At 34.5% G+C, this 25,186-nt stretch overlaps 1 protein-coding gene and 1 pseudogene across 5 annotated transcripts; both read left to right on the top strand.

Moving 5' to 3' along the window:
• The first annotated feature begins 1,300 nt into the window (after positions 1-1,300).
• LOC132300215 (disease resistance protein RPV1-like) lies at positions 1,301-24,985 on the top strand. 5 transcript variants are annotated; one of them, XM_059797212.1, is made up of 7 exons: positions 1,301-1,460; positions 2,614-3,197; positions 4,195-5,296; positions 5,374-5,829; positions 5,985-6,905; positions 20,991-21,608; positions 24,668-24,985. In XM_059797212.1, exons 2-7 carry the CDS (start codon positions 2,695-2,697, stop codon positions 24,767-24,769), a joined length of 3,702 nt encoding a protein of 1,233 aa, XP_059653195.1. In that variant the 5' UTR covers positions 1,301-1,460; positions 2,614-2,694; the 3' UTR covers positions 24,770-24,985. The 5 variants fall into 5 exon arrangements, with proteins under 5 accessions (XP_059653195.1, XP_059653197.1, XP_059653198.1 ...); XM_059797214.1 differs by having other exon boundaries at positions 20,991-21,617; XM_059797215.1 differs by lacking the exons at positions 20,991-21,608; positions 24,668-24,985 and adding exons at positions 6,985-7,083; positions 7,215-7,407.
• On the top strand, positions 14,804-18,966 carry LOC132300217 (disease resistance protein RUN1-like; annotated as a pseudogene).
• Positions 24,986-25,186: the final 201 nt, after the last annotated feature.

Genomic DNA, 25,186 nt, shown 5'->3' with positions numbered 1-25,186 from the left:
GTATATTTTATCTCATACCTCTTTTAATAATGAATTTATGAGGAGTCACGTAAACTCAACATTAATAATTATTAAGAGACTTACAAACAAGATTTTTCAAATAAAAAATTTGAGAGGGCCCCAATGTACTGGTTTCACATTTTATGGTTGGGTTGATTGCCCTGAAAGAAATATATACAATTGATTAAAAAAAAAAAAGTGTATTACAATCGTAGCTTATTAGTACCAAAAAGAAATAGGGGTATATGGAAAGGCTTTACTAGTCATTGTCATACATATGATTTATATATCACAAAAAATGTATGAATGCGGTATATTCGGCATATATTCTGCATATGTTCTTCATTCTGTCTAATTTAACTATCAGATTAAAGTGTAGTCTCTTTCACATTAATGAAACAACAAGTTATAAAATTCTTAATGAATTTGTTGCATTTGCATAAGTTTGCATTCGCTTTATGTATATATATATTTTAGCAACAAATTCCTTTTACTGACTTACTATTAGAGAAATAATAAACCAAAGAAGAAACTGATAAGCACAATTAAAAAGGTAAAAACAAAAGACAATTCATAGTATGTGCAAAATGTTCTTGTACATGAATTTGTTGTGGTAAGACACATTTGTAATTCTCTCACTTTTGTTTTTTCCTCTTGTATAAGTTATTTCCTTGGGTACATGAAATGGCGGCAATGAGAGGTGGGTGGAAAGAGAAAGGGAAGGAAATAAGGGTATTTTTGTCTATTAAAATTTATTTTTTATTATTTCATAAAAATATAAGAGTAATAGGGTCTTACACTTTAGTTAAAGATATTACATCACATTAGTGATGTTACCTTTCTTAACTTATTGGTCTTACCAAGGAAAAAAAAAAAAAAAAAAAAACCTTAATGGTCCATATATATATATATATATATAAAATAAAAATAAAAATAAAAATTGATGAATAAACAAAATCAACATGAAACTGACACTTTAGTTTAAACAAAATAAAGAGAAAAGAAATAATAGGTCAGTAAATGAATTTGTGATTTACCATAAATAAACGAATAACTCTCACTAGTCCAGATTTAAAAATAAAATAAAAAATTGGTAAAATTAAATAGTTTTTCCATAGAACATTTGACGTGTCATAAATAATGAAAAATTTAAAACAAAATTTAGATTATACAGTTTTCAACCACAGCTCATTATGCGATAAGACCAACGTAATTAACTCGGTCAAGAAGTGTCCCACCGGGAATATCATATTGGAATATCATATTATGAATGTTTAGTTTCACACTTGCTGGGAAGCTTCCTCTGTGGATCCCACCAATGGTTCTTTCCACCCCTTTTATCATTTGACCACTTTCCCTTCTCTCTTTCTCGCTTCTCCTTTTTGCTTCTCTCCTCCGTCTTCATCATTGAGCATAACAAGTTCAATCTTCCAGTTCTTGGGGGATTTTGCTTATTACAGGTAACCCTTTTACAATTGAACACCCTTTGTTCTGTTTCTGCTTAATTTGTTGTTAATAAGTGTATGCATCTATGAAAAAAGCTGAAACTGCAAATAGATCTGTAGCCTGATTAAAACTAGCCACTGGGTCTGGTATTTCTGTCTTTCTCTGACAGTTCAAGGATCCAATTTGTTGTAAAAGTTTAAGCTAGTTGGAATTAGCCATGCATAAATTTAAAATTAGTATGGAATGTAAATAAGTATGATTAAATTTGAATTTTTTAATTTAGTAAAACTGAAAACATATATAGAGATGTAATAAAGATCGAAGGTCAAGAAATAACAAAATAAATATTTTTTTGACTTGAGGTCGATCCTTTAATTGGTGGGAAGATCGAAGATGATGTTGGTTAAGTTGAAGAGTGCTTATGGTGTATTGTGGAATCAACTGAGTCTAAAACAATGAATGGAAAATTTTTAAAGCTATATTTGGGAGTATCAAATTGGAATTATAGGAAGTTTAGTTCAAAGCTTCACAAACACAACATAACAGTTATTGCCAAGCCATGCTTTTGGAAGAGAATGTTAGTCAGTTTTAAGAAATAAATTGTCCAAATACGAGCACTATTAAAATGTTTCTGCGGAGATGAAAGTATGTCAAGACAAAGAAGGACAAAAGTAGAAATAAAAATCACATCAATAGGAGATAAAATTAGAGTCTACTAACATGGCTTTGGTAATGTGCAGCAAAAACCTACAGTTATGCTTGTGAGGAATAATTTCTTTTTTGTCAATGGCAATGATAGAGAAAAGAAGACAAAACTAACACGAGTTCATGTAGTAAGGAAGTTATAAGAGTGAGTAGTTTCATTGAAGTTATAATTAACCCTAGAAAGAGCAAGTGGTGAAATATTTTACATGTAGCAGCATATGGTAAATAATTGAGATGAAATTTTGTTGAGTTGAGTTGTTCTAAAACCTTTGTGAAGCTACTTTGAAGCATTTTGTGTCTGGATTTTTGGTTGTGTGTATTCCATTTAACCCTTGCCTGATGTATAGTTCATTAAAGGATGTCCTTTACCATTTTGCTTATGTATTTTGGTTCGCATATGGGATTTAATTGACTTCACTTATTTGACTTAATATTGCTGGTTTATTTTTTTTATTGACACAGTACACAAATGCTGGTTGTGCCTGTACAGATAACATATATCCCTTGTCCATTGATCTCCTAGAGTGTTGTTCATCGGGTGCTATGGGAGCCCAAGAAGCCTCCTCAAGCCGATATTCTTATCACGTATTCTTGAGTTTTAGGGGTGACGACACCCGGAATACCTTTACTGATCACCTTTATACAGCTCTACTACATGCAGGAATACGCACATTTAGGGATGATGATGGATTGGAGAGAGGAAAGAATATTGCCGTAGAACTAAATAAGGCAATCCAAGAGTCGAGGATTTCAATAATAGTCTTCTCAAAAGACTATGCATCTTCAAGATGGTGTCTTGATGAGCTTTTGAATATCCTTGAGCTCAAGAAGACTGTTGGCCATGTAATTCTGCCCGTATTCTACCATGTGGATCCATCCCATGTAAGAAACCAAACAGGGAGTTTTGCAGAGGCATTTGCTATACACGAAGAGCGATTTAAGGCAGAGATAGAAGAAAGAGAAGAGGTGGGGTTGGACAAGATAAAGAGGTGGAAAACAGCTCTAAAAGAAGTTGCGGATATGGCAGGGATGGTTTTAAGAGAAGGGTAATTTCCTTAAAGTGTTAATAATGTTGATTTATACTTTCAAATTATTCATGCCATTAGATGCTAATGTTATCCACTCTCCACATTATTTCTAAATGCTAATGTTTTAAACTAGTTGAAATGTATTGAAACACTATTAATACTATCTATATATTATTTATCAAAATTTTTTATTTTTTATTTTTTATTTTATTTTTTTATTTTTATTTTTTATTTTTTACGTACATACTTTTAGCCAAAGTATTGATAAAATATGAAAGTTTGACCCCACACAAAAATTGATAGAATAGTTCAAGACTTCAAGTAGATGCAAAAGACTTGTTAGAATTCCATGATATATAAATGCAATGTTATATTACTGTCCTATTTCAGAATTTGTGGTATAGTGGTTTCCAAATACTGGATGTTTAAATTTTACTAAGAATCTGAGTTTATCGAATGTGGTATACCACTTATATAGAGATTTGATGATAAGAAGATATCAATTCAAAAGGCTTGAAAAAAGAAGGAAAAAGAAAAGATGCATCGAACATGAAAGGACTAAAACGAACATTTTTAATCATTTTTATTTACAACTCAAGGCGTTTGAAGGTTAAAGTAAATCAACTTTAAGGTGTTTAAAATCACATAATAACACTCCTAAAGAATAGTCAGTAGTTACAAAAATTTTGGAAATAAGTAGATGAAGCCTAAAGAATGGAAATATCATTAAAATTGTGAACAACATGAATCCCTTTTCGTGAACTTGCTTATATGACTTGGAATCTGAATTTTGTGAATGTTCTTGTATTTTCTATTGTTCGCTTTTTGTCATATCTTTAACATAGTATAATGCGTGTTATTCTATCTAGTGTGAATGCTTGTATGAGTCAACATAATGGCCAAAATTGAACACCATGTAATTTGTTGTATTTTATTTTCATAAGCATCATTTGTTGTTTCATTTTAACAGTTGACATTTTAAATGTACTTTTTCCATTTCCATTGCACTTTGTAGGCAAGAGTCAAGTTTTATTCAAAAAATTGTTAAGGAGATTGGGAAAAAATTGAAGCGCACGATCTTGAGTGTTGGTCCATCCCCAATTGGAATAGATTCTCGTGTAAAAGACATTAATTTGTGGATACAATATGAATCGAAGGATGTTGGCATAGCGGCAATCTATGGTATGGGGGGAATCGGGAAGACAACCATCGCCAAAACTGCGTATAACCTTAACTTTGACAAATTTGAAGGTAGCAGCTTCGTTATAGATATTAGAGAAATATCAGAACAACCCAATGGATTGGTTTGCTTACAAAAACGACTTCTTTCAGATATTGTAAAGGGGAGAAAAGTAAAAATTAGTAGTGCTGATGAAGGAATCATTAAGATTAGAGAAGCTATATGCTGTAAAAGAGTTCTGGTTGTTCTTGATGATGTGGATCAATTGAACCAATTAAATGCAATACTCATTATGCGAGATTGGTTTTGTCCAGGAAGTAAAATTATCATAACAACCAGACATGAGCAATTGCTGAAGGCACATGAACTTGATAAGATTTTCAAAGTTAAGGAATTAAACGATGATGAATCGTTTCAACTCTTCTGTTGGCATGCCTTTGGACCAGATCATCCCATTGAAGCTTACTCTGAGAAGTCAAAAATGGTCGTAAAGTACTGTGGAGGGCTTCCTTTAGCTCTTCAAACGTTGGGTTCTTCTCTGTCTGGTAGACCTGTAGATGTGTGGGAAAGTACATTAAAGAAATTGGAAGCTATTCCTAACACTCAGATCCTAAAGAAACTTAAAATAAGCTTTGATTCTCTACAAGATGATCATGACAGAAATTTATTTCTTGACATTGCTTGTTTCTTTGTTAGAAAGGATAAAGATTTCACAATTACAATACTAGATGAGTGTGATTTCTACACAAAAGCTGGGATACAGAATCTCATCGATAGATGTCTCATAACTATCGATGACAACAAGAAGCTGGCAATGCATCAGTTGCTTCGGGACATGGGGAGAGAAATCATACGCCAAGAATCACCGAAGGAACCTGGGAAACGCAGCAGATTGTGGCATCACAAGGACGCATTTAGTGTATTAAATGAAAAAACTGTAAGAAATATGCTTCTCATGATGTCTACTTGAATACTTTTTAGTTGTTATGCTTACTTTTTTAAGTATCTTACCAGGGAACAGATTCCATTGAAGGTCTCATCCTTAACTTGAATGTGTCTGGGGAAGATAGGTCCACCGAGGAATTCGTTGGTTTAGATAATGCAAAAAGACACTATTCAGAAGACTTTCTTGACAAATCAGCATTATTATTGGAGAACAATTCATTGAAGCGGCGTCGTCTAGGGTTCTTCTCTTGGCTCCCCATAAATTCTGCCTCAACAAGATCGCATTCCACATCAGATGAAGTAGATTTGCAAACTGATGCATTTTCAAGGATGCACAGATTAAGAATACTCCAGCTGAATAATACGAGGCTCACTGGAGACTATGAAGAATTCCCTAGGAAGTTAAGATGGTTGTGTTGGCGTGGGTTCCCTTTAGAATCTATACCCAGTGGCTTTCCTCTGGAGAGTCTTGTTGCCCTTGACATGCGCAATAGTAGCTTGAGACATGTTTGGAATGGAAACAAGGTCTCATACTAACTTTTTTCCTCCTCTTATTTTCATTGGTGATTAATATAAATATTCATATAAATTAATTTTCAAATGGGCTGTTGCGTGGTGCATTGATAAAATGCTTGGTTTGTCAAGTGTGTTATACTAATATTTTCTACCTTTTTAAACAGTTGCTCAGATTGTTGAAAATCCTCAATCTCAGTCATTCCCATGGTCTTACCAATACGCCTGACTTCTCACAAGCCCCCAATCTTGAAAGGTTGATTCTTAAAAATTGCATAAATTTGATTGAGATTCATGGATCAATTGGGGATTTAGGGAGACTAGTTCTGTTGAATCTAAAAGGTTGCAAAAATCTTCGGAAGCTTCCATCGAAAATTGGCGGGCTAAAATGTCTTGAAGTACTCATTCTATCTCGTTGTTTAAAGCTCGAGAAGTTGCCAGAAGAGCTGGGCAAGATGGAGTGTTTGAAAATGCTCCTTGCAGACAGAGTTGGCACAAATCAATCACCCTCCATGACTACTGGGGTAAGATCATGGCCGTCACACTTCAGGGATTGTCTATTGGGACCAAGAAGAAGACCAGAATCGATCAGCTTTTCATTGTGTTCTTTACCACACTCATTATCAGTCTTGAGTCTTGCTGGCTGCAACCTATCAGATGATGCTATTCCAAAGGATCTTGGCTGCCTATCCCTGTTGCAGAACTTGGATCTAAGTAGAAATCTAATCTGTAGCATACCAGAGAGCATCAAGTGTCTCACTATGCTCCACAGGCTCAAGCTAAACGACTGCCCAAAACTCCAGTTGCTTCCGGAGCTTCCAATGAGTTTAAGGTCGTTGGAGTTACTCAAGTGCAGGTCATTGGAAGTGATAACAAATCTACCAAACCTGTTGAATTCACTGCATTTGTTGACATGGTTTTGTGACAAACTAAGTGAGGTTCAGGGGTTGTTCAAGTTAGAACCCATTGGAAACTTTGATGTAGTGATGATCAGCAATTTGGGTTTGACCAACTTGGAATTCCTGAGAAATATTGAAGTTTCTTTGTTCAACATTATGACGGTAACTGAAAGAAAAGTTCCCCTCCAGGTGAGTTGTCTCTCTCCCTCTCTCTCACACACACACACACTCATCAAATGAGTTAAAAATTGTGGTTTACATGCTGTAGGGACTGTATGAATTGGGTATATTTAGCACTTTTCTGCCTGGTAATGAAGTTCCTGGCTGGTTCAGCATTAAGAGCAAGGAATCTTCAATATGTTTTAAGGTACCTTCAAATGCTAATTTCAAGATCCAAGGCTTGAATGTATGTGTTGTTTATGCACAAACTGATGGACATTCTGGTAATCCGGAGGATAATGTTTGGACTAAGTTGTGCATGATTGAATTGAGTAATAGGACAAAGGATCTGAAGTGTATATATTGCCCAACATTCATGGGCGTTCCAGATGAAGGGAACGAGATAGTATGGTTAAGCCATTGGAGTTTTGTGAATCAATTAGTGGAAGCTGGTGATGAATTGAATGTTCAAGTGTTTTTCGGTGCGCTAAAATATGGAAGCTGTCGGCGTTTTAAGCTAAAGGAGTTTGGAATCCATGTTGTGTTTGAGGAAGAAGAGAAGGGTACCCCATGCCACACCTTTCCTTCCTATCAAACTGTTGATTTGTCAGTGTGTCAGGTGAGGGCGCGTGCCTACTTCCTCTGCCATCATCATTTTTTCTGGGCACGAGCAGAAGATTACCTCGGTACGTGTCTGCGCTATCTCCAATTCACGGCAATAGGTCACTCTAAACTTTATTTGAATAGAATTTTTCCAATGTAATTAAAAATTAAGATTTTGTTATATCTTTTTTTATTTTAAGTATTCCCGTTACTTAAAATTTTATCTTATTTTAAATGACTTTTATCTTTTAAAGTAATCATTTGCATTATTTATACACACTCTTGACCCTTTAAATCGGCAAAATCTTCCGATCCAAATTTGGCTAGGTGCGGGCGTGCCATAACCATTTGACTTGGTTCAGATCTTGTCAATTTGAGTCTCTTTTAGAGAGAGTATAAATCAGCCAGTGTGTGAAAGTGTTCTTAAAAACAGGAACGAATTTCAATTAAAATAGAAAGAGAAACTGAAATTATTAATTCGTCACAAATTAACAATTTAACATCAAGTTGAACTTGGTGTCAAAACTTTATTACATTAATTCATTCATTTATTAATCTAATCTAGGATTCCAACAGAACTTACGTAGTCATCATTGTAGCTTCCAAACAAAAAAAAATCCATCATATAATTTGTTGTTATAATTTTTTATTTTAATTTTTATTATTATTAGATTTCTTAATTCATTTGGGCACCACCTAAAAACTCAGAAGAATTTAACTCTATACAATTCAGCTCCAAACAACATTTTAAAAAACGAAGTTGAAAATAGTGCTTTACTAAAACATCAAGAGAAATAAATGAATCATTTGAGGTTCAGTGGATTCAATTCCAATGAGAAGTCAAGGCCAAACAACTATATCATAAATTGATATCAACACATAGTTAGGATCAAACAACTATATCAATTTTGATCGTATTAATGAATTGGATGGACTCGTACAATCTTGCAAGTCCTTGTCACAGGTTATTAAAACTCGATCACCATTTGTATATTTGATTTTATAAATTTCAACATTTAACTTCAACCTCAGGGACACCGGACACTGTCTCTTCCAACTCCACCAAGGTAATTAAACTTCATCATATCATGATCACCACTAAAAAATAATTCAAATAACTTACAATTACAAACATGTGATTAAATGAAGAAACTCTAGTATAAAAAACTAGGGTTAGCATATACAAACATTATTTCAAAAGCTACATTGTGTTGTTTTATTATTAATAATTAAAATATAAGTGACAAATCATAACGTGGTGTCTAAATATGGGTCATCTAAGAATTTTATTTAAATAAAGATAATATATAATCTTAATTTCTTGTAAGAATTTGAAATAAATAATATTTTGTGTAATTAGAAGAAATCCTGACTAACGAAGTTATCAATCAATTTATTTTTTTGTACTTTAAATTAATAAAATACACATTTCGTAATTTTAGGAAAAACTAGAAAGAAAGAATATTTCTATGTTTAAAAATTGTTGCTCCATGAACATCTCGCGATGCCAATTGAATATATGAGCGATGACAAATGATGGAATAGCGTTGGCATGTTCGAAATTTCAATATTATTATTTTTAAAAAATTACTATTTGTACTTTATAGATTCATTAGAGGCCGTAGAGGTTGGTATTCAAAAACCACCCCGTTAAAAAAAATAAAAATAAAAAAAAAAAATTCATATAACATACAATTACAAACATGTGTATTAAATGAAGAAATCCTTGTATAAGAAAATTGGGTTAGCTTATGCAAGTACTATCTCATAAAGTTTCATTGTGTTGTTTAATTATTAATAATTAAAATATAAGTGAAATATTATAATGTGGTGTATAAATATGGGTCCTCTAATATTTTTCTTTAAATAAAGAGAATAGATAATCTTAATTTCTTTTTGTTGGGGAATAAATTCACGCGGTCTGGTACGGGCACTGTTTTCCTGCAAAGAAGAGAGTAGAAGATCGATGAATCTTGACAACACCGGTGTGGTGCCTGTCAAGAGCTCTTCGACGATCAAGTCAATCACCGGAGATATAAAAGAAATGCATGAATTTAATAATCATTTTTTGTCATACTTGATTGACTGGTAGGATCTCATTGTTATAGCCGTTCTCCCTCAGTTTGTTTGCGAGATCAGAGGAGATCCGTTTGTTGCCAGATTTGTTAGGAATATGATTTGTTGGTGATATGATTTACCCCTTTGACTTTCAAATTGTGACAAGGTTATCCTTACCCTGTTGAACCACGTTATCTTATCTTCCCTTATCCTTGATAACGAGATATTATCATTCTTATGTAATAGAAATATCATCATTTGAAAGTCGAAGAGATCTGGCGGCTGGTCAACACCTAGTTGCCTCTATTGTTAGGTTAAGATAGGTTATGTTTATTTTTCCTATCAGTTGTTCCCCATTCCCAAGCTTGTTCGTCTAGATTTGGGAATGTAAAATTTATTTATTCACCTTCGGGTACTGTTCCCGCGGTTTTTTTGTTTTTTTGGGTACCTTTAGGCACTCTTCCCTTGGATAATGTTTCCTTGGGTACTCTTCCCTTGGGTACTCTTCCATTGCGTAATCTTCCCTTGGGTACTATTCCCGCGGGTACGTTTTTTTTTTTTTTTGGTACCCTTGGGCACTCTTCCTTGGGTAATTTTCCCTTGGGTACTCTTGCATTGGGCGATCTTCCCTTAAGTACTATTCCCAATGGTGGAATTAATACAGATACCAAATCAAGATTCTGTTTTAGAAGGGCATGTGTTCAAACCCATGGTCAATGACTCTTAGTGACGTAAAACTGGATTTTTCTTTTGAAAATCCAAAATACTATTTGTAAACTTTATTGATTTTAATTAGCCCATCCCTTTTGCAAGGGAACAAATTTTACGAGCTTCACTCAGCTCGTCGTCCCTTTAATAAAGGAATTTGTTTTTACGAGCTTCACTCAGCTCGTTCCTTTAGTAAGAGAATTAATTTTTAAGAGTTTCACTCAACTCATCCATTTAGTAAGGAAATTAGGTTTTACGAGCTTCACTTAGCTCGTCCCTTTAGTAAGAGAATTTGGTTTTACGAGATTCACTCAACTCGTCCCTTTAGTAAAGGAATTATTTTTTACGAGTTTCACTCAGCTCGTTCTTTTTCATGAGCTTTACTCGCTTAATCCATTAAGTAAAGGAGCTTGGTTTTTTGTTAGCTTTCTGTAAAGCATTAATTATCACATAAGTAGGTAACTGAAAACACAATATTTTATTGCCTAAAAAATGAGGGTCATCTATCTCATTGGTGATGGTGACTTTATTGGAAAACAAAATAACACATAAAAGAGCTATCCTCTATTTAAAATGATTAACTGAGATGCCCCCAGTCTTTATTTTGAATGACTTGATAAGGCTAATTCCAGCTATGAGACAATTTTTATCACGCTAGCCTTCTGAGTCGAGTTGGATTCTCCCAGGTCTACTTATCTAGAGATGATACTGATTTCCCCAATTGATTGCTGCCCCAGAATGCGCTTATTAGGGTTTGTCCCTTCATTGGCAACGAACTTTTGTAAGTAACTCATTTGAATCAGATTCTCAATTTGATTCTTAAGGTCAAAACAATCATCCGTAGTGTGCCCATGATCCCGATGGAACCTGCAATACTTATCTCGAGATCTTTTCGCTGGATCAGACTTCATCCTCTGTGGCCATTTCAATGACGCATCGTCTTGGATCTGTAAGAAAATATGGACAATTGACATATTCAGCGGAGTGTAGTCGGTATACTTATCTGAGTCCTTCTCACGATATGTTCTATCGCTTTGGCTAAAGAATAATCTCTTATATTTGGTATCTTTTTCATCCCTGGCGAGAGGGACTGACCTCTTCTTATCCTCTTTTTCCTTTCCCTTCCGTGCATTTATGGCATTTTCAGCGTTCATGTGTTTCTACGCTCTGATCAACAACTCTGCCATGCTGGTGGGAGGTTCTTTTGATAAGGAAAACAAGAATATGGAGGTTTGGAGTCCTCATATGAAAGCGGTCAAAGCCACCTTATCATCCACCTCTTCTACCTGCAACATTTCTGTGTTGAATCGGGTGATGTATTCCCAAATCGACTCTCATTTCTGTTGTTTCACAGTAAGCAGGTAGGTGGCCGGCCTCTTATGCCTCTGACCTAAAATGAAGTGGCTCACAAACTGCTTACTCAGTTCAGCTTGTTGAACCAAACTCTTGCCGATCCCTTAAGTGTTGTGGGAAAAGCTAGGCACATGACTACATCTAGCATGGCGTGTAAATGCATAAGAGCTTGAAAGGTCTCTAGGTGATCAAATGAATATTTGGTACCATCGAAGCTTTCAAACAAGGGCATCCTGAATTTTCTAGGCAGGGGGCATTTTATAACGGCAGGGCTGAACAACAAGTTAGTCATTTGCACTATATTATCTATGGCGGCATGACCTTTCCCTTTCATAGCCTGCATTACATCTTCCATTTTCTCCTTGAGATCCTCAATCTGCAAGTCAAAATATGTAACTTTCTCTGTCTTTTCCTCAACACAGAAGGTTATGCTTGTTTGAGGCTGGGGATTTCGCGAGGGTGGAGGAGGAGGTTCTCTGTGTTGGTTCCCGACTTGGCTTTGTTCTGCCTCGAACTTATGACGAGGATTGTTTTCTCGGTCCTCCTCGTTTTCTCCCCCATCATTCAGATTGGGAGGATATGGGTTGGACAATTCTTGTCGAGGTGGTGGTTTGTTGGGATAAGATGTCACAGGATCACTACATTTTACTGGATCAACTGGTCCATACCCTGATTCAGAGTTTGAACCTGTAGTTCTAACGCTACAAGCCGTTCCTGGTCCTTTCTCTTTGACTGGATCCCTGCAACGATGTTTCTTTTCCAGTTACCATACCGAACCGCAAGTGCATATACCCAACCTAGTAATTTATTAATTTAAGGTAATCGTCGTTCCCCACAGACGGCGCCAACTGTTGGGGAAGAAATCCACGCGATTTGGTACGACACCGTTTTCTTGTAAAAAAAATAGTGGAAGATCAATGAATCTTGACGGCACCGGTGTGGTGCCTACCAAGAGCTCTCCAACGATCAAGTCAATCACCGGAGGTCTAAAAAAAAGGCAAGGATTTAATAATCTTTCTTTTATCATACTTGATTGACTGGTAGGATCTCATTCTTATAGCCGCTCTCTCTCAGTTCGTTTGCGAGATCAGAGGAGATCCATTTGTTGACAGATTTGTTGGGGATATAATTTACCCCTTTGACTTTCAAATTGTGCCAAGGTTATCCTTACCCTATTGAACCACGTCATCTTATCTTCCATTATCCTTGATAACTAGATATTATCATTCTTATCCAATGGAAATATCATCGTTCGATCGACGAGGTCTGGCGGCTGGTCAACACTTAGTTGCCTCTATCGTTAGGTCAAGATAGGTTAGGTTTATTTTTCCATATCACTTGTAAATATTAGAAATAAATAATTTTCTTGTAATTAGAAAAATTCTAATGAATGAAGATAGTGCGATGACATTGAAAAATCGGACGATGTTCAATGAAGGAAGTGTGCTGGTGGATTAAAAAAAAGAAAAAATTGTTTTTATTTATTTCAATTTATGCCTTCATTTGTGATTTATTTATTAAAAATAATTTCTAAAATTGTATTTAAAAGAAGTTATCAATAAATTTATTCTTTTGTACTTAAAGTTCAGAAAATATACATTTCATAATTTTAGAAAAAACTAGAAGGAATAGCTAATTATTTCTATGTTTAAAAATTATTGCTTCAATGAATATCTCGCGATGCCGTTTGGAATGATGGAATCAAGTTGGCGTGCATGTCCGAAATTGTATAATATTATTATTTTTAAAAAAATATTATTTGTATTTTATAGATTAATTAGAGACAATAGAGGATTGTATTCAAAATCACTCCATTAAAAAATAATTCTAACATACAATTACAAACATGTGTATTAAATGAAAAAGCCCTAGTATAAGAAACTATGGTTAGCATATCAAGCACTCTGTATTGTATTGTTTTATTATTATTAATTGAAATATAAGTGACAAACATTGATGAAAGTGTGCTAATGGACTATAAAATAAAAATATGTTTTTATTTTTTATAATTTATGTCTTCATTTGTGATTTATTTATACAAAATAATTTGAAAATATGTATTTAACCAGAGTTATCAATGAATTTATTCTTTTGTATTTTAAATTAACAAACTACACAATTCATAAATTTAGGAAATTTTTTTTGAAAGAAAGTGTTAATTATTTCTAAGTTTAAAAATTGTTGGTCTATGAAGATCTGGCAATGCCACTTGAATATTTGTGCGCTGACGAATGACGGAATCGTGTTGGCGTATCAGAAAATTCATTATTACTATGCGAAGGTGAAATAAACGTGAATCACTTTTATTATGTTAATTATCCTATTGTAATGATGTATAACAGTATTGAATATGAGGAAAAAATAGAATTTATTACAATTTTGATTACAAAAATAAGATTAAAACCTAAACTCGAATCTAGAATACTTTTTATACGAGAATAGAAGGTTGTGTTTCATGACACATTACATAAGGAAACAATATTTTCAAACCTTAATATTAGGTATCAACTCTTGATTAGTCCAATTGAAGAGTAATTTGGAAATTTTGCAAATTTAAAGTATCAAATAGATTACAAACCGATTTTACACTAAACCATAAATATTTAGGTGTAATAATCTATTAAGATGACAATATTAATCATCAATTTTGTAGCAGATCTTATAAATAAACTATATTTTAAAACCATGTTCAAATATAGTGAAATCGAATTAAAAAGTAAACTGAGATTTTGAAAGTTCGAAGAATCACATTCATAACACAATTTCTTGAATTAAAAATGAGTATATAAATCAAAATTCAACAACTAACTACCTGAATCTAGAATTTCCAAATAACGTCCGGCAATAGTCGACCTCGCCAGAAAATATATATATATATATATAGGAATATAACTATTGCTCTGTTTCGTAAAGAATTTGCACAGAGAGAGACTCAAATTTGCACCGCAATGTGAATAGAAAGTCTCGAACATCACATCAATTTGTAAATCAATACTATTTATTAGATTAGTAATTTAATTCTGTTAATTAACTATTTGCCCCAAAATTTACCGTTACCGTATTAAAATAAGGAAAGTGAATATACTACTGTTACCTTATCCAAAACGCCGCCGTAAAAACGCCCTTTTTACTACCGCGTGATTACGGCAGGATATATTACTGCAGAGGATCCACGCCCATTTAATTCACACGCTCATTACAATTCTTCATTTTGTCCGGGGACAAAGAAAAATGTCCTACTTGCCGGGCCTCTGTGGTTGGGTCAAAAGACAACCCTGAGGTTGAGTTGAAAAATCAATGTTTGGTTGCCCACTTCCTCTGTGAATCCCACCAATGCTTCTTTCCTTTCCTTTCCTTTCCTTTCCTCTCCACCCCCTGTATCATTTGACATTTTCCCTTCTTTCTCGCTCCCCATTTTTTGATTCTCTCCCCCCTCTTCAATCTTTTCGTGGAGTGATCGAATCCATATCTTGGGGGATTTTGCTAATTACAGGTAACCCTTTTACGATTGAACACCTATTGCTCAATATTTCAAGTTTATTACATGCATCGTTAATCAATTTTTATTTTGTATTTTCTCTTTCTGTTTAATTTGTTGTTGCATGTAGCCTGAATAAAATTAGCCACTAGATTTGGTTTTTTTGTTCTTGATGTATTGACCCATGTTGACGTCTTGGAATATCTATCTTTCTCGGTCAGATCAAGCACTGAATTTGTTCTAAAAGTTTTAGCTAGTAGGAATTAGCCATGCACAAATTTAAACTAAGTATGATTAAAACTGAATATATAAATATAGTAAAACTGAAAATATATATGGAGATGTAATCGAGATCGAAGGTCAAGAAATACCAAAAGAATTTTTTTTACCTAGTAGGAATATCAAAGAGTATGTTGGTTAAGTTGAAGAGTGCTTATGGTCAGGGGCGGACCCAGCAGGGGACTAGGGGGGGCAGATGCCCCCCCCTGAATTTTTAATATTTTCATTTTATACCCTAATGTTTTTAAAATTTATGAAAATGCCCCCCCTAAAATTACAATTCGCCCCCACTGGATTCTTTTTTTTTTTTAGCATTTTATACTTCAAATTTTGATAATTTATGAAGATGCCTCACTATAATTATAATTTGCCCCACTGATTTTTTTTTTTTTCATTTTATACTTAATTTTTTTTAAAATTTATGAAAAAAACCCTACTAAAATTACAAAAATAAACCCATCATATAATTTTGTACTCACAAATTAAAAATTCGCCCCCCCTCACCAAATTTTCTGGGTCCATCACTGCTTATGGTGTATTGTCTATAACAATGAAATAAAAAAAAATTAAAGCTATGTTTGGGAGCACCGAATTGGCTCAATGGAATTGGAATATGAGGTAATTTAGTTCACAGTTTCACCAACACAACATAACAGTTATTGCCTAACTAATGCTTTATAGGACAGAATGCTTGTCAGTTTTAAGAAATAAAATGTTCATAGAATGAGCACTATTGAAATGTGTATATTGAGATGGATGTATGTCAAGAAAAAGGACAAAATTAGAAAGAAAAAAAAAAAAAATCAATTGGTAACGTGCAGCAAAACCAACAGCTGTGCTAGTGAGGAAAAGTAATGTTCCTCGTGATGGCAATGATAGAGAATAGAAGACAAAACTAACATCAGTTTATGTAGTAAAGAAGTTATGATAGTGTGTAGTTTCATTGAAGTTATAATTAACCCTAGAAAGAGCAAATGGTGCAATAAGATTCATGTAGCATACGCCAATTAATTTGAGATGAAATTTTGTTGAGTTGAGTTGTGCTAAAACCTTTGTGAAGCCACTTTGAAGCATTTTGTGGTTCCATTTAACCATTGCCTCATGTATAATTCATTAAAGAATATCCTTTAGAATTTTCCTAATGTACTTTGGTTGGCATATGGGATTTAATTGACTTTGCTTATTTGAATACATAATATTTATTTTTTTTTTGACACCGCACACAAATACTGGTTGCGCCTCTACTGATTACATATATCCCTTGTTCATATCTCTTGGAACGTTGTTCAATGGCTGCTATAGGAGCCCAAGAAGCCTCCTCAAGTCAATGTTCTTATCAGCTGTTCTTGAGTTTTAGAGGTGAAGACACCCGGATTACCTTTACCGACCACCTTTATACAGCTCTACTATATGCAGGAATACGTACATTTAGGGGTGATGATGAACTGGAGAGAGGACAGAATATCGCCATAGAACTTGATAAGGCAATCCAAGAGTCAAGGATATCAATAATTGTCTTCTCAAAAGACTATGCATCTTCAAGATGGTGTCTTGATGAACTCTTGAATATTCTTGAGCTTTGGTCATATGATTCTGCCTGTCTTCTATCATGTGGATCCCTCCCATGTACGAAAACAGACTGGGAGTTTTGCTGAAGCATTTGCTAGACACGAAGAGCAATTTAAGGCAGAGACCGAAGAAAGAAAAGAGCAGGGGTTGGACAAGATAAAGAGGTGGAAGGCAGCTCTGAGTGAAATTGCAGATATGGCAGGGATGGTTTTAATAGATGGGTAATTTTCTTGAAGTGTTGGTACTGTTGATTGAATATTTTCAAATTATCGATGACATTAGATGCTAATGTTAACCACTCACCACATTATTTCTTAATGCTAATGTTTTAAATGGATTGAAATTTATTGGAATACTACTAATACTATCTATATTTTATTTATCAAATTTTTTTTTATATAAATATATATATATATAACTTTAGCCAAAGAATTGATAAAATATGAAAGTTTGACACCATACAAAAATTGTTAGAATAGTTTAAGAGTTCAAGTAAATGCAAAAGACATGCCATCCAATATGTATATGATATATAAATTTATGAATGCGATGTTATATCACTGTCCTATTTTAGAATTTGCGGTATAGTGGTTTCCAAATACTGGATGTTGAGTATAAAAACTTATTGTATGAGACTGCCTACAATAATAAGAATCTCAGTTTATCGAATGTATTATACCACTGATATAGAGATTTGATCATAAGAAGATTACTATTTGGAAGGCGGCATGAAAAAGGAGGAAAAAGAAAGGATGGATCGAATATGAAAGGCTAAAATGAATTATAAATACCTGGAAAATTATTTTTTTCTCCAAATATATCTGGAATTAAGATACAAAGAAGCATAACTAGGTACGAGTTAAAAGTGCTTCATTAACTCAAAATTTAAGGTGTATAAAATCATATAAAAGCACTTCAAAACAATAAAGTCAGTAGTTGCAAAAATTCTGAAAATAAGTAGATGAATTTTAAAGAATGGAATATCATTAGGATTGTGAACAACATGAATTCCTTTTCATGAACTTGCTTATTTGATTTGGAGTCTGAATTTTGTGAATGTTCTTTTTTTTTTTCTTTTTTTTTTTTTTTCTATATTCTTTCTTTCATATATCTTTAACATAGCATAACCTATATAATTATGTCAATTTGTGATTATCATAATATTCAGCAGTCTATATGCTTGTATAGGAGTCGTAATGGCCAAAATTGACACCATGTTTTTCATTTTAATTGATGACCTTTTAAATGTACTTTATCCATTTGCATTGCAATTTGTAGGCAAGAGGCAAGTTTTATTCAAAAAATTGTTAAAGAGATTGGGAACAAGTTGAATCGCACGGTTTTGAATGTTGGTCCATACCCAATTGGAATAGATTCTCGTGTAAAAGACATTAATACATGGATTCAAGATGGGTCGACGAATGTTGGCATAGTGACAATATGTGGAATGGGTGGAATTGGGAAGACAACCATCGTCAAAACCGTGTATAATCTAAACTTCGACAGGTTTGAAGCTAGTAGCTTCCTTGCAAATATTAGAGAAATATCAGAACAACCCAATGGTTTGGTTAGTATACAAAAACGACTTCTTTCAGATATTCTAAAGGGGAGAAAAGAAAAAATTAGCAGTGTTGATGAAGGAATAATCAAGATCAGAAATGCTATTTGCTGTAAAAAAGTTTTAGTTGTTCTTGATGATGTCGATCAATCAGACCAGTTAAATGCAATACTCATTATGCGAGATTGGTTTTATCCGGGAAGTAAAATTATTATAACAACTAGACATGAGAAATTGCTGAAAGCACACGAACTGTTTAAGATGTACAAAGTTATGGAATTAAACGATGGTGAATCGCTTCAGCTCTTCTGTTGGCATACCTTTGGACAAGACCACCCCATTTGAAAGTTATTTGGAGCACTCAAAACGGGTTGTACACTACTGTGGAGGGCTTCCTTTAGCTCTTCAAGTGTTGGGATCTTCTCTATGTGGCAGACCTGCAGATGTGTGGGAAAGTGCATTAAAGAAATTGGAAGCTATTCCTGACAGTCAGATCCTAAAAAAACTTACAATAAGTTTTGATTCTTTTCAAGATGACCATGACATAAATTTATTCCTTGACACTGCTTGTTTCTTTTTTAGAAAGGATAAAGAATTCACAATTACAATACTAGATGGGTGTGGTTTCTACACAAAAGTTGGGATTCACAATCTCATTGATAGATGTCTCATAACTATCGATGAAAATAACAAGCTGACAATGCATCGGTTGCTTCGGGACATGGGGAGAGAAATAATATGCCAAGAATCACCCAAGGACCGTGGGAAACGTAGCAGATTATGGCATCATAAGGACGTCTTCAGTGTATTAAATGAAAAAACTGTAAGAAATATGTTTCTCGTGATGTGTATTTATATATTTTTTACTTGGTGTGCTTACTTTTCAAGTCCTCTTATCAGGGAACAGATTCCATTGAAGGCCTCATCCTCAACTTGAATGTGTCGAAGGAAGAAAGGTCCACTAGGGAATTCTTTGGTTCAGAAGATTTTCTTAACAAATCAACATTACTTGCTGAAAGCAGTGCATTGAAGCAGCATTGGCGAGGCTTCTTCTATTGGCTCCCTAAAAATTCTGCCTCAACAAGATCGCATTCCACATCAGATGAAGTACATTTGCGAACTGATGCATTTTCAAGGATGCGCAGATTAAGACTACTTCAACTGAATAATACAAGGCTCACAGGAGAATATGAAGAATTCCCTAGGGAGTTGAGATGGTTGTGTTGGCGTGGGTTCCCTTTAGAATCTATACCCAGTGGCTTTCCTCTAGAGAGTCTTGTTGCCCTTGACATGCGCAATAGTAGCTTGAAACAAGTTTGGAAGGGAAACAAGGTCTCATACTAAATTTTTTAATATTGTCTTTTCATTGGTGATTGTTGTGAATATTCATATAAACTAATACTTTCTATTTTTGTAAACAGTTGCTCAGATCGTTGAAAATCCTCAATCTCAGTCATTCTCATGGTCTTACCAATACGCCTGACTTCTCACAAGTCCCCAATCTTGAAAGATTGATTCTTAAAAATTGCATAAATTTGATTGAGATTCATGAATCAATTAGCGAATTGGGGAGACTAGTTCTGTTGAATCTAAAAGGTTGCAAAAATCTTCAGAAGCTGCCGTCCACAATTGGCCAGCTAAAATCTCTTGAAATTCTCATTCTATCTCAATGTTTAAAGCTCGGGAAGTTGGATCCAGAGCTGGGCAATATGAACTCTTTGAAACTGCTCTATGCAGACTGGATTGCCATAAATCAATCACCATCCATGAATTTTGGGGTAAGGTCATGGCCTTCACACTTCTGGGATTTGCTATTGGGACCAAGAAGAAGTCCACAATCGATCAGCTTTTCATTATGTTCTTTACCACACTCATTATCAATCTTGAGTCTTTCTGGTTGGAACCTATCAGATGATGCTATTGCAAACAATCTCGGCAGCCTAAACCTGTTGCAGAAGTTGGATCTAAGTGAAAATCCAATCTGTAGCCTTCCAGAGAGCGTTAAGTGTCAACTAAGCTACAGGAACTCAGAATACATAACTGCAAAGCACTGAAGTTACTTTCGGAGAGCATCAAGTGTCTCAGTATGCTCGAGGGACTCTATCTAGAAAACTGCACAATACTTCAGTTACTTCCAGAGCTTCCAATGAGTGTAAGGTGGTTGTATTTAAGCGGATGCAGGTCATTGGAAATGATAACAAATCTACCAAACCTGTTCAATTTACTGGAGTTGTATTTAAATGACTCTGACAAACTAACTGAGATTTATAGATTGTTCAAGTTTGAACCCATTGAAAACTTTGATGAAGTATTGATCAACAATTTGGGCTTGTCCAACTTGGAAATCATGAGAAATATTGAAGTGTACCTGTGCGATAGCATTACGTCAACAAAAAGAAAAGTTCCCCTTCCGGTGAGTTCTATCTCTCTCTCTCTCTCTCTCTCTCACACACACACACACACACACTCATATTGGTAAGAGTTAAATATTATGATTTTGATGCTGTAGGGACTGTATGAATTCGGTATATTTAGCACTTTTCTCCCTGGTAGTGAAGTTCCAGGCTGGTTCAGCATAAAGAGCATGGAAAATGTAATATGTTTTAAGGTACCTTCATTTCCTAATTTCAAGATCCAAGGCTTGAATGTATGTGTTGTCTATGCACAAACTGGCTATTGGGATGAGTTATGCATGATTGAAGTGAGTAATAGGACAAGGGATCTGAAGTGGATATATAGCCCAACATTGATGGGCGTTCCAGATGACGGCAATGAGATGGTATGGTTAAGTAATTGGAGTTTTGGGAATCAATTGGAAGCTGCTGATGAAGTGAATATTTCAGTGTCTTTGAAGAAGTGTCATAAGCTAAAGCAGTTTGGGATCCATGTTGTGTTTGAGGAAGAAGAGAAGGGTAACCCCCCATACCACACCTACCCTTCTTGTGAAAATATTAATAACAGAGATTTGTTAGTGTATCAGGTAAGCGCAGGTGCCTACTTCCTCTGCCATCATAGGCTTGGCATCATTATGCGTGGCTTTGGTGGACGATGTAATGACTTATCATCAAGTTGGTGGTATGACTTATTATTCGGTGACTCTGAAGGTGTGGCTCCGCTGCGTCTACAGGTGTGACAGGTACTTATTATTACACGCATTACAATTTACAGAGGATGAACTAACAGTAACAACTCTCTATCAAATTTGTTTTTGCTTTTATGTTTATGTTGATGTCCTATTTTATACGCATATATACTCCAAAAAAAAAAATTATACACCTCGAATCTTTGTGTCATTTGTTGTAAAAGTCCTTGCACATGTCATAATCACAAAAAATATTAAAGAAAACTTAAACCATGCCGCTCCTTTATAGATTTTGTCCAATCTAAAAGGTTGCAGAGCTTCCTACAAGTTTCGGTCAGCTAAATTTCTTGAACAACTCACTCTTTTCTAAAGCTCAATAAGTTGTCTAAAATCACTATCTTTGTTCTGTAATCACTTTTAAGGTGGTGTTCGATAAAACTAAAATTTGGTACTAAATTTTAAGAGTTGGATTTTGAAGTGCTGAAATTTTTAGGTGGTAATTAAAAATTAAGAATTCTATTTATTATTATTTTTATATATCTTTTTGAATTATATGTATTTAACATTTTAGCAATAAGTGAAGTCACTATCACTTAAAATTTTATTCTATTTTAAATGATGCTTATCTTTTTAAAGTGTTAAATTGCATTATCAAACACACCTAATTGGACTTAATTCATTCAAAACAAAGTACTGAATTAGGTTACGAAACAACAACTTAGTGGTGCATAGCATTACACAAGCCTCCAATCACTCAAGGCTTTTAGTTTGGTTAGATAGAAAAAAAAACATGAAAGGAAAAGAAATGGAGAATTTGTAAGAGTTTGGTGTCATATCCCGGATTCTTAGAATAAGCTTTAATCTTGATTAATGGCATGATTTTAACTGTACTTAGAGATTTTGACTTTTTGGTCATTACATTAGTGCCATCAAATAGGACTCATATCAGTAGATGATATATGTGTATAAGTAAGGGTGAATAGATAATATATGTGTATAAGTAAGGGTGAATAAATGATATTTGTGTATAAGTAAGGGTAAATGGATGATGACTTACTTGAAAAAGGTAAATAGATAAGACTTGGTAAGACGAACTTTTTTGGTATTTATTTAATGTTATAGGAATCAAATGAAGATGAATTTGTATATAAAGAAAGATTGTGGATGAGAGTCATCCGCGAAGATGAGCAGGAGGACCTCACCTGTGCGGATTCTATAGATCTACGAACTTCAAAAATACACCAAATTAAAAGTGGGACCACACGACTGTTGTAGGATATTTTGGAGATATTTTTTATATTATGGGATGAGGAAATGGGGCACTCTCCTTGCGGATGTATCTTGGAAATTTTTAGTCAAGTTATTTCTAAGGAAGGAATAAACTTATAAAGGAACTTTGGGTGCATCTTATGACGGTAACGACACATTGAAAAACTTATAAAGAAACTTTGGGTGTATCTTAGGTAACGACACATTGAGGCAGCGATTATGCGGTTACAGCAAAAGGGCGTTTTGAAGAATACTTTGACCAAACAATCACATAGATTGAAAGACAAGGAGTAATCCGAAATGTCACTTAAACCAAAACTCTGTCCTTTACTGTAGCATAGACCTAGAGGGTGTTGGACTAAGTTATGCTGCTAAAACATGAGAAAGCTACTTGCGACGCTATCACCAAGGGTTAGCAGATAGAACTGGTTAAAGAACACTATCTAGTTCCGGAAGCTATATCTACTTGGGCGCAGTGATATGGCTTAGGTGACTATGGTGTCGCATCGAGACATGTAGCGTTATAGTCCCAAACGGGAAAATGGGTTGATTGTGGAATAGAGGATTGAGAGAGTTGTTCGTTAGATTGCACAGTATAGGAACGCGACTAATGGTCGCATGGATCCAGCACCCGCGTGCCATAGACGCCCCTCGCAGATACAAGTAATATGCGACCCTTCAAAGGTATATTTGTAATTTGCCTGGAATTGTTGCAAGTGGTGGATGACAGCTGTCACATCCCTGAACCATGAGCCTTATAAATACCCGCAAGGGTCACGCATGGGAGGACACATCAAGAAGTCCCTACTTCACTCTGCTTCATTTTTGCTCTCTATTTCCCATTCATCTCTTTCAGCTCATTTTCTCTCTTCGTTCGATTATTTCATTCAATTCAAGTCAAAGCATAGGTGATTTCTCAAGCTTCTGAATCCTCACATTCACAGAAGACTTAAGCTAATTGGCATTCCTTACCAGGGACTCGTGTTCCACTATTGCATGTATCCACTTGCACCTTATATATATAAGGGGCACATACACACCACTTTAGTCTTTGTTTGTCCTATGTTTTGAGAGATATAGAGAGACCAGATGGGGAGAGTGAGGAGAAGCGGAGTTTGTAAATGGGAGGAGGAGTTGAAATCAGAATTGGAAAAAGAATTGGATTATAATTAAAATAAGATTATATTTGCTATTTTGGAATAAATTGGAATTTGTAAAAGAGAATTTAAAAATAAATAAATTTTGTACCATTTTGGATAAGACACTCAAATATGTGAAAGAGAAGTAATTTGTATAACAGGAGACGTTAAAGCAGTTTGTAGGGAGGATAATTTTGGTAAGTTAATAGTTAGTTACCAAATCTCTTCAAATTCCTTCAATTTTCCCTGGATTTCTTTACGATATTTCCTTTGAAATCCCATCAATTCCCTTTTCTTTTTAAAATCCCATGGTTCCGAACAAATCAAATTCTTTTTGAAATCCAATTCCTATGAAATCCTGGGATTCCAAACACAACGTAAATCTCCATGCTTTACTTTGTACATAAATTGCCCTAAAATTGTTCTTGTTCTTCTTGTTGTTCATGCGCTGAATCTTGATTCTTGATTTTGTGTTGGAAAAAATTATCTAATTCTTGACTCATATTGTCATCCATCTATATAATTGTTGTAAGCCTCCGATTTGTTTGTTGGAAAATTGCTCCTACATGTGTACTTGAAATTCCATATGTTTTTCATTCTTGTAAAGCATGTCCCTCTCGTGTATGAAATCCCGTAGGAACACTTGTTAGAACTATTTATACTGGGACGTTGTGTCTCACTCTACCATTTTTGCAGGTTTCTATGATCATTGGAGAACAATTGGGAGTGGCTGAAAATTATATAATTGGGAGACCATTTAGTTTTGTGTATAAAGTGTTTGAGGAAGTGCTTATATGAATTAATTTTGAGGAATTTTGATGTACTTTGTGGAATTGATATGTTCTTGTTGTAATTCAATGGTTCTTGGACTTTGGCTGAATTGTTACTCACGATTTATATGGATGAACATATATTTTTGTAAAAACCTAATAGTAGTTGTTGTTCAGCTTTGTGTCATAGTTTGAGGGACCAAGATCACCTCCGGTCCCACAGTGTCCCATTTTCTCCATTTTGGGTCAATGAACAGTGTTGACCATGTTTGGTAAAAATATATATTTTCCTAATACAAAATTTTCGTGTATATATATGTGTGTATATACTGTTCATCTATACCAACCCTTATTTCATCTTCGTCTTCCCTCCCTCATTTCAGCAATTGTTTTGAAATAGAAATAAAATCCTGCCACTAGCAGCCTTCTTCTGTCCATGAATATG

Source organism: Cornus florida, unplaced genomic scaffold, assembly GCF_030987335.1.
Source record: "Cornus florida cultivar Cherokee Brave unplaced genomic scaffold, ASM3098733v1 CherokeeBrave_3.0.0_Hap2_Chr03, whole genome shotgun sequence".
NCBI lineage: Eukaryota > Viridiplantae > Streptophyta > Magnoliopsida > Cornales > Cornaceae > Cornus > Cornus florida.
Note: the sequence above shows the minus strand (reverse complement) of the source record. Positions and strands in the feature narration are given on the sequence as shown.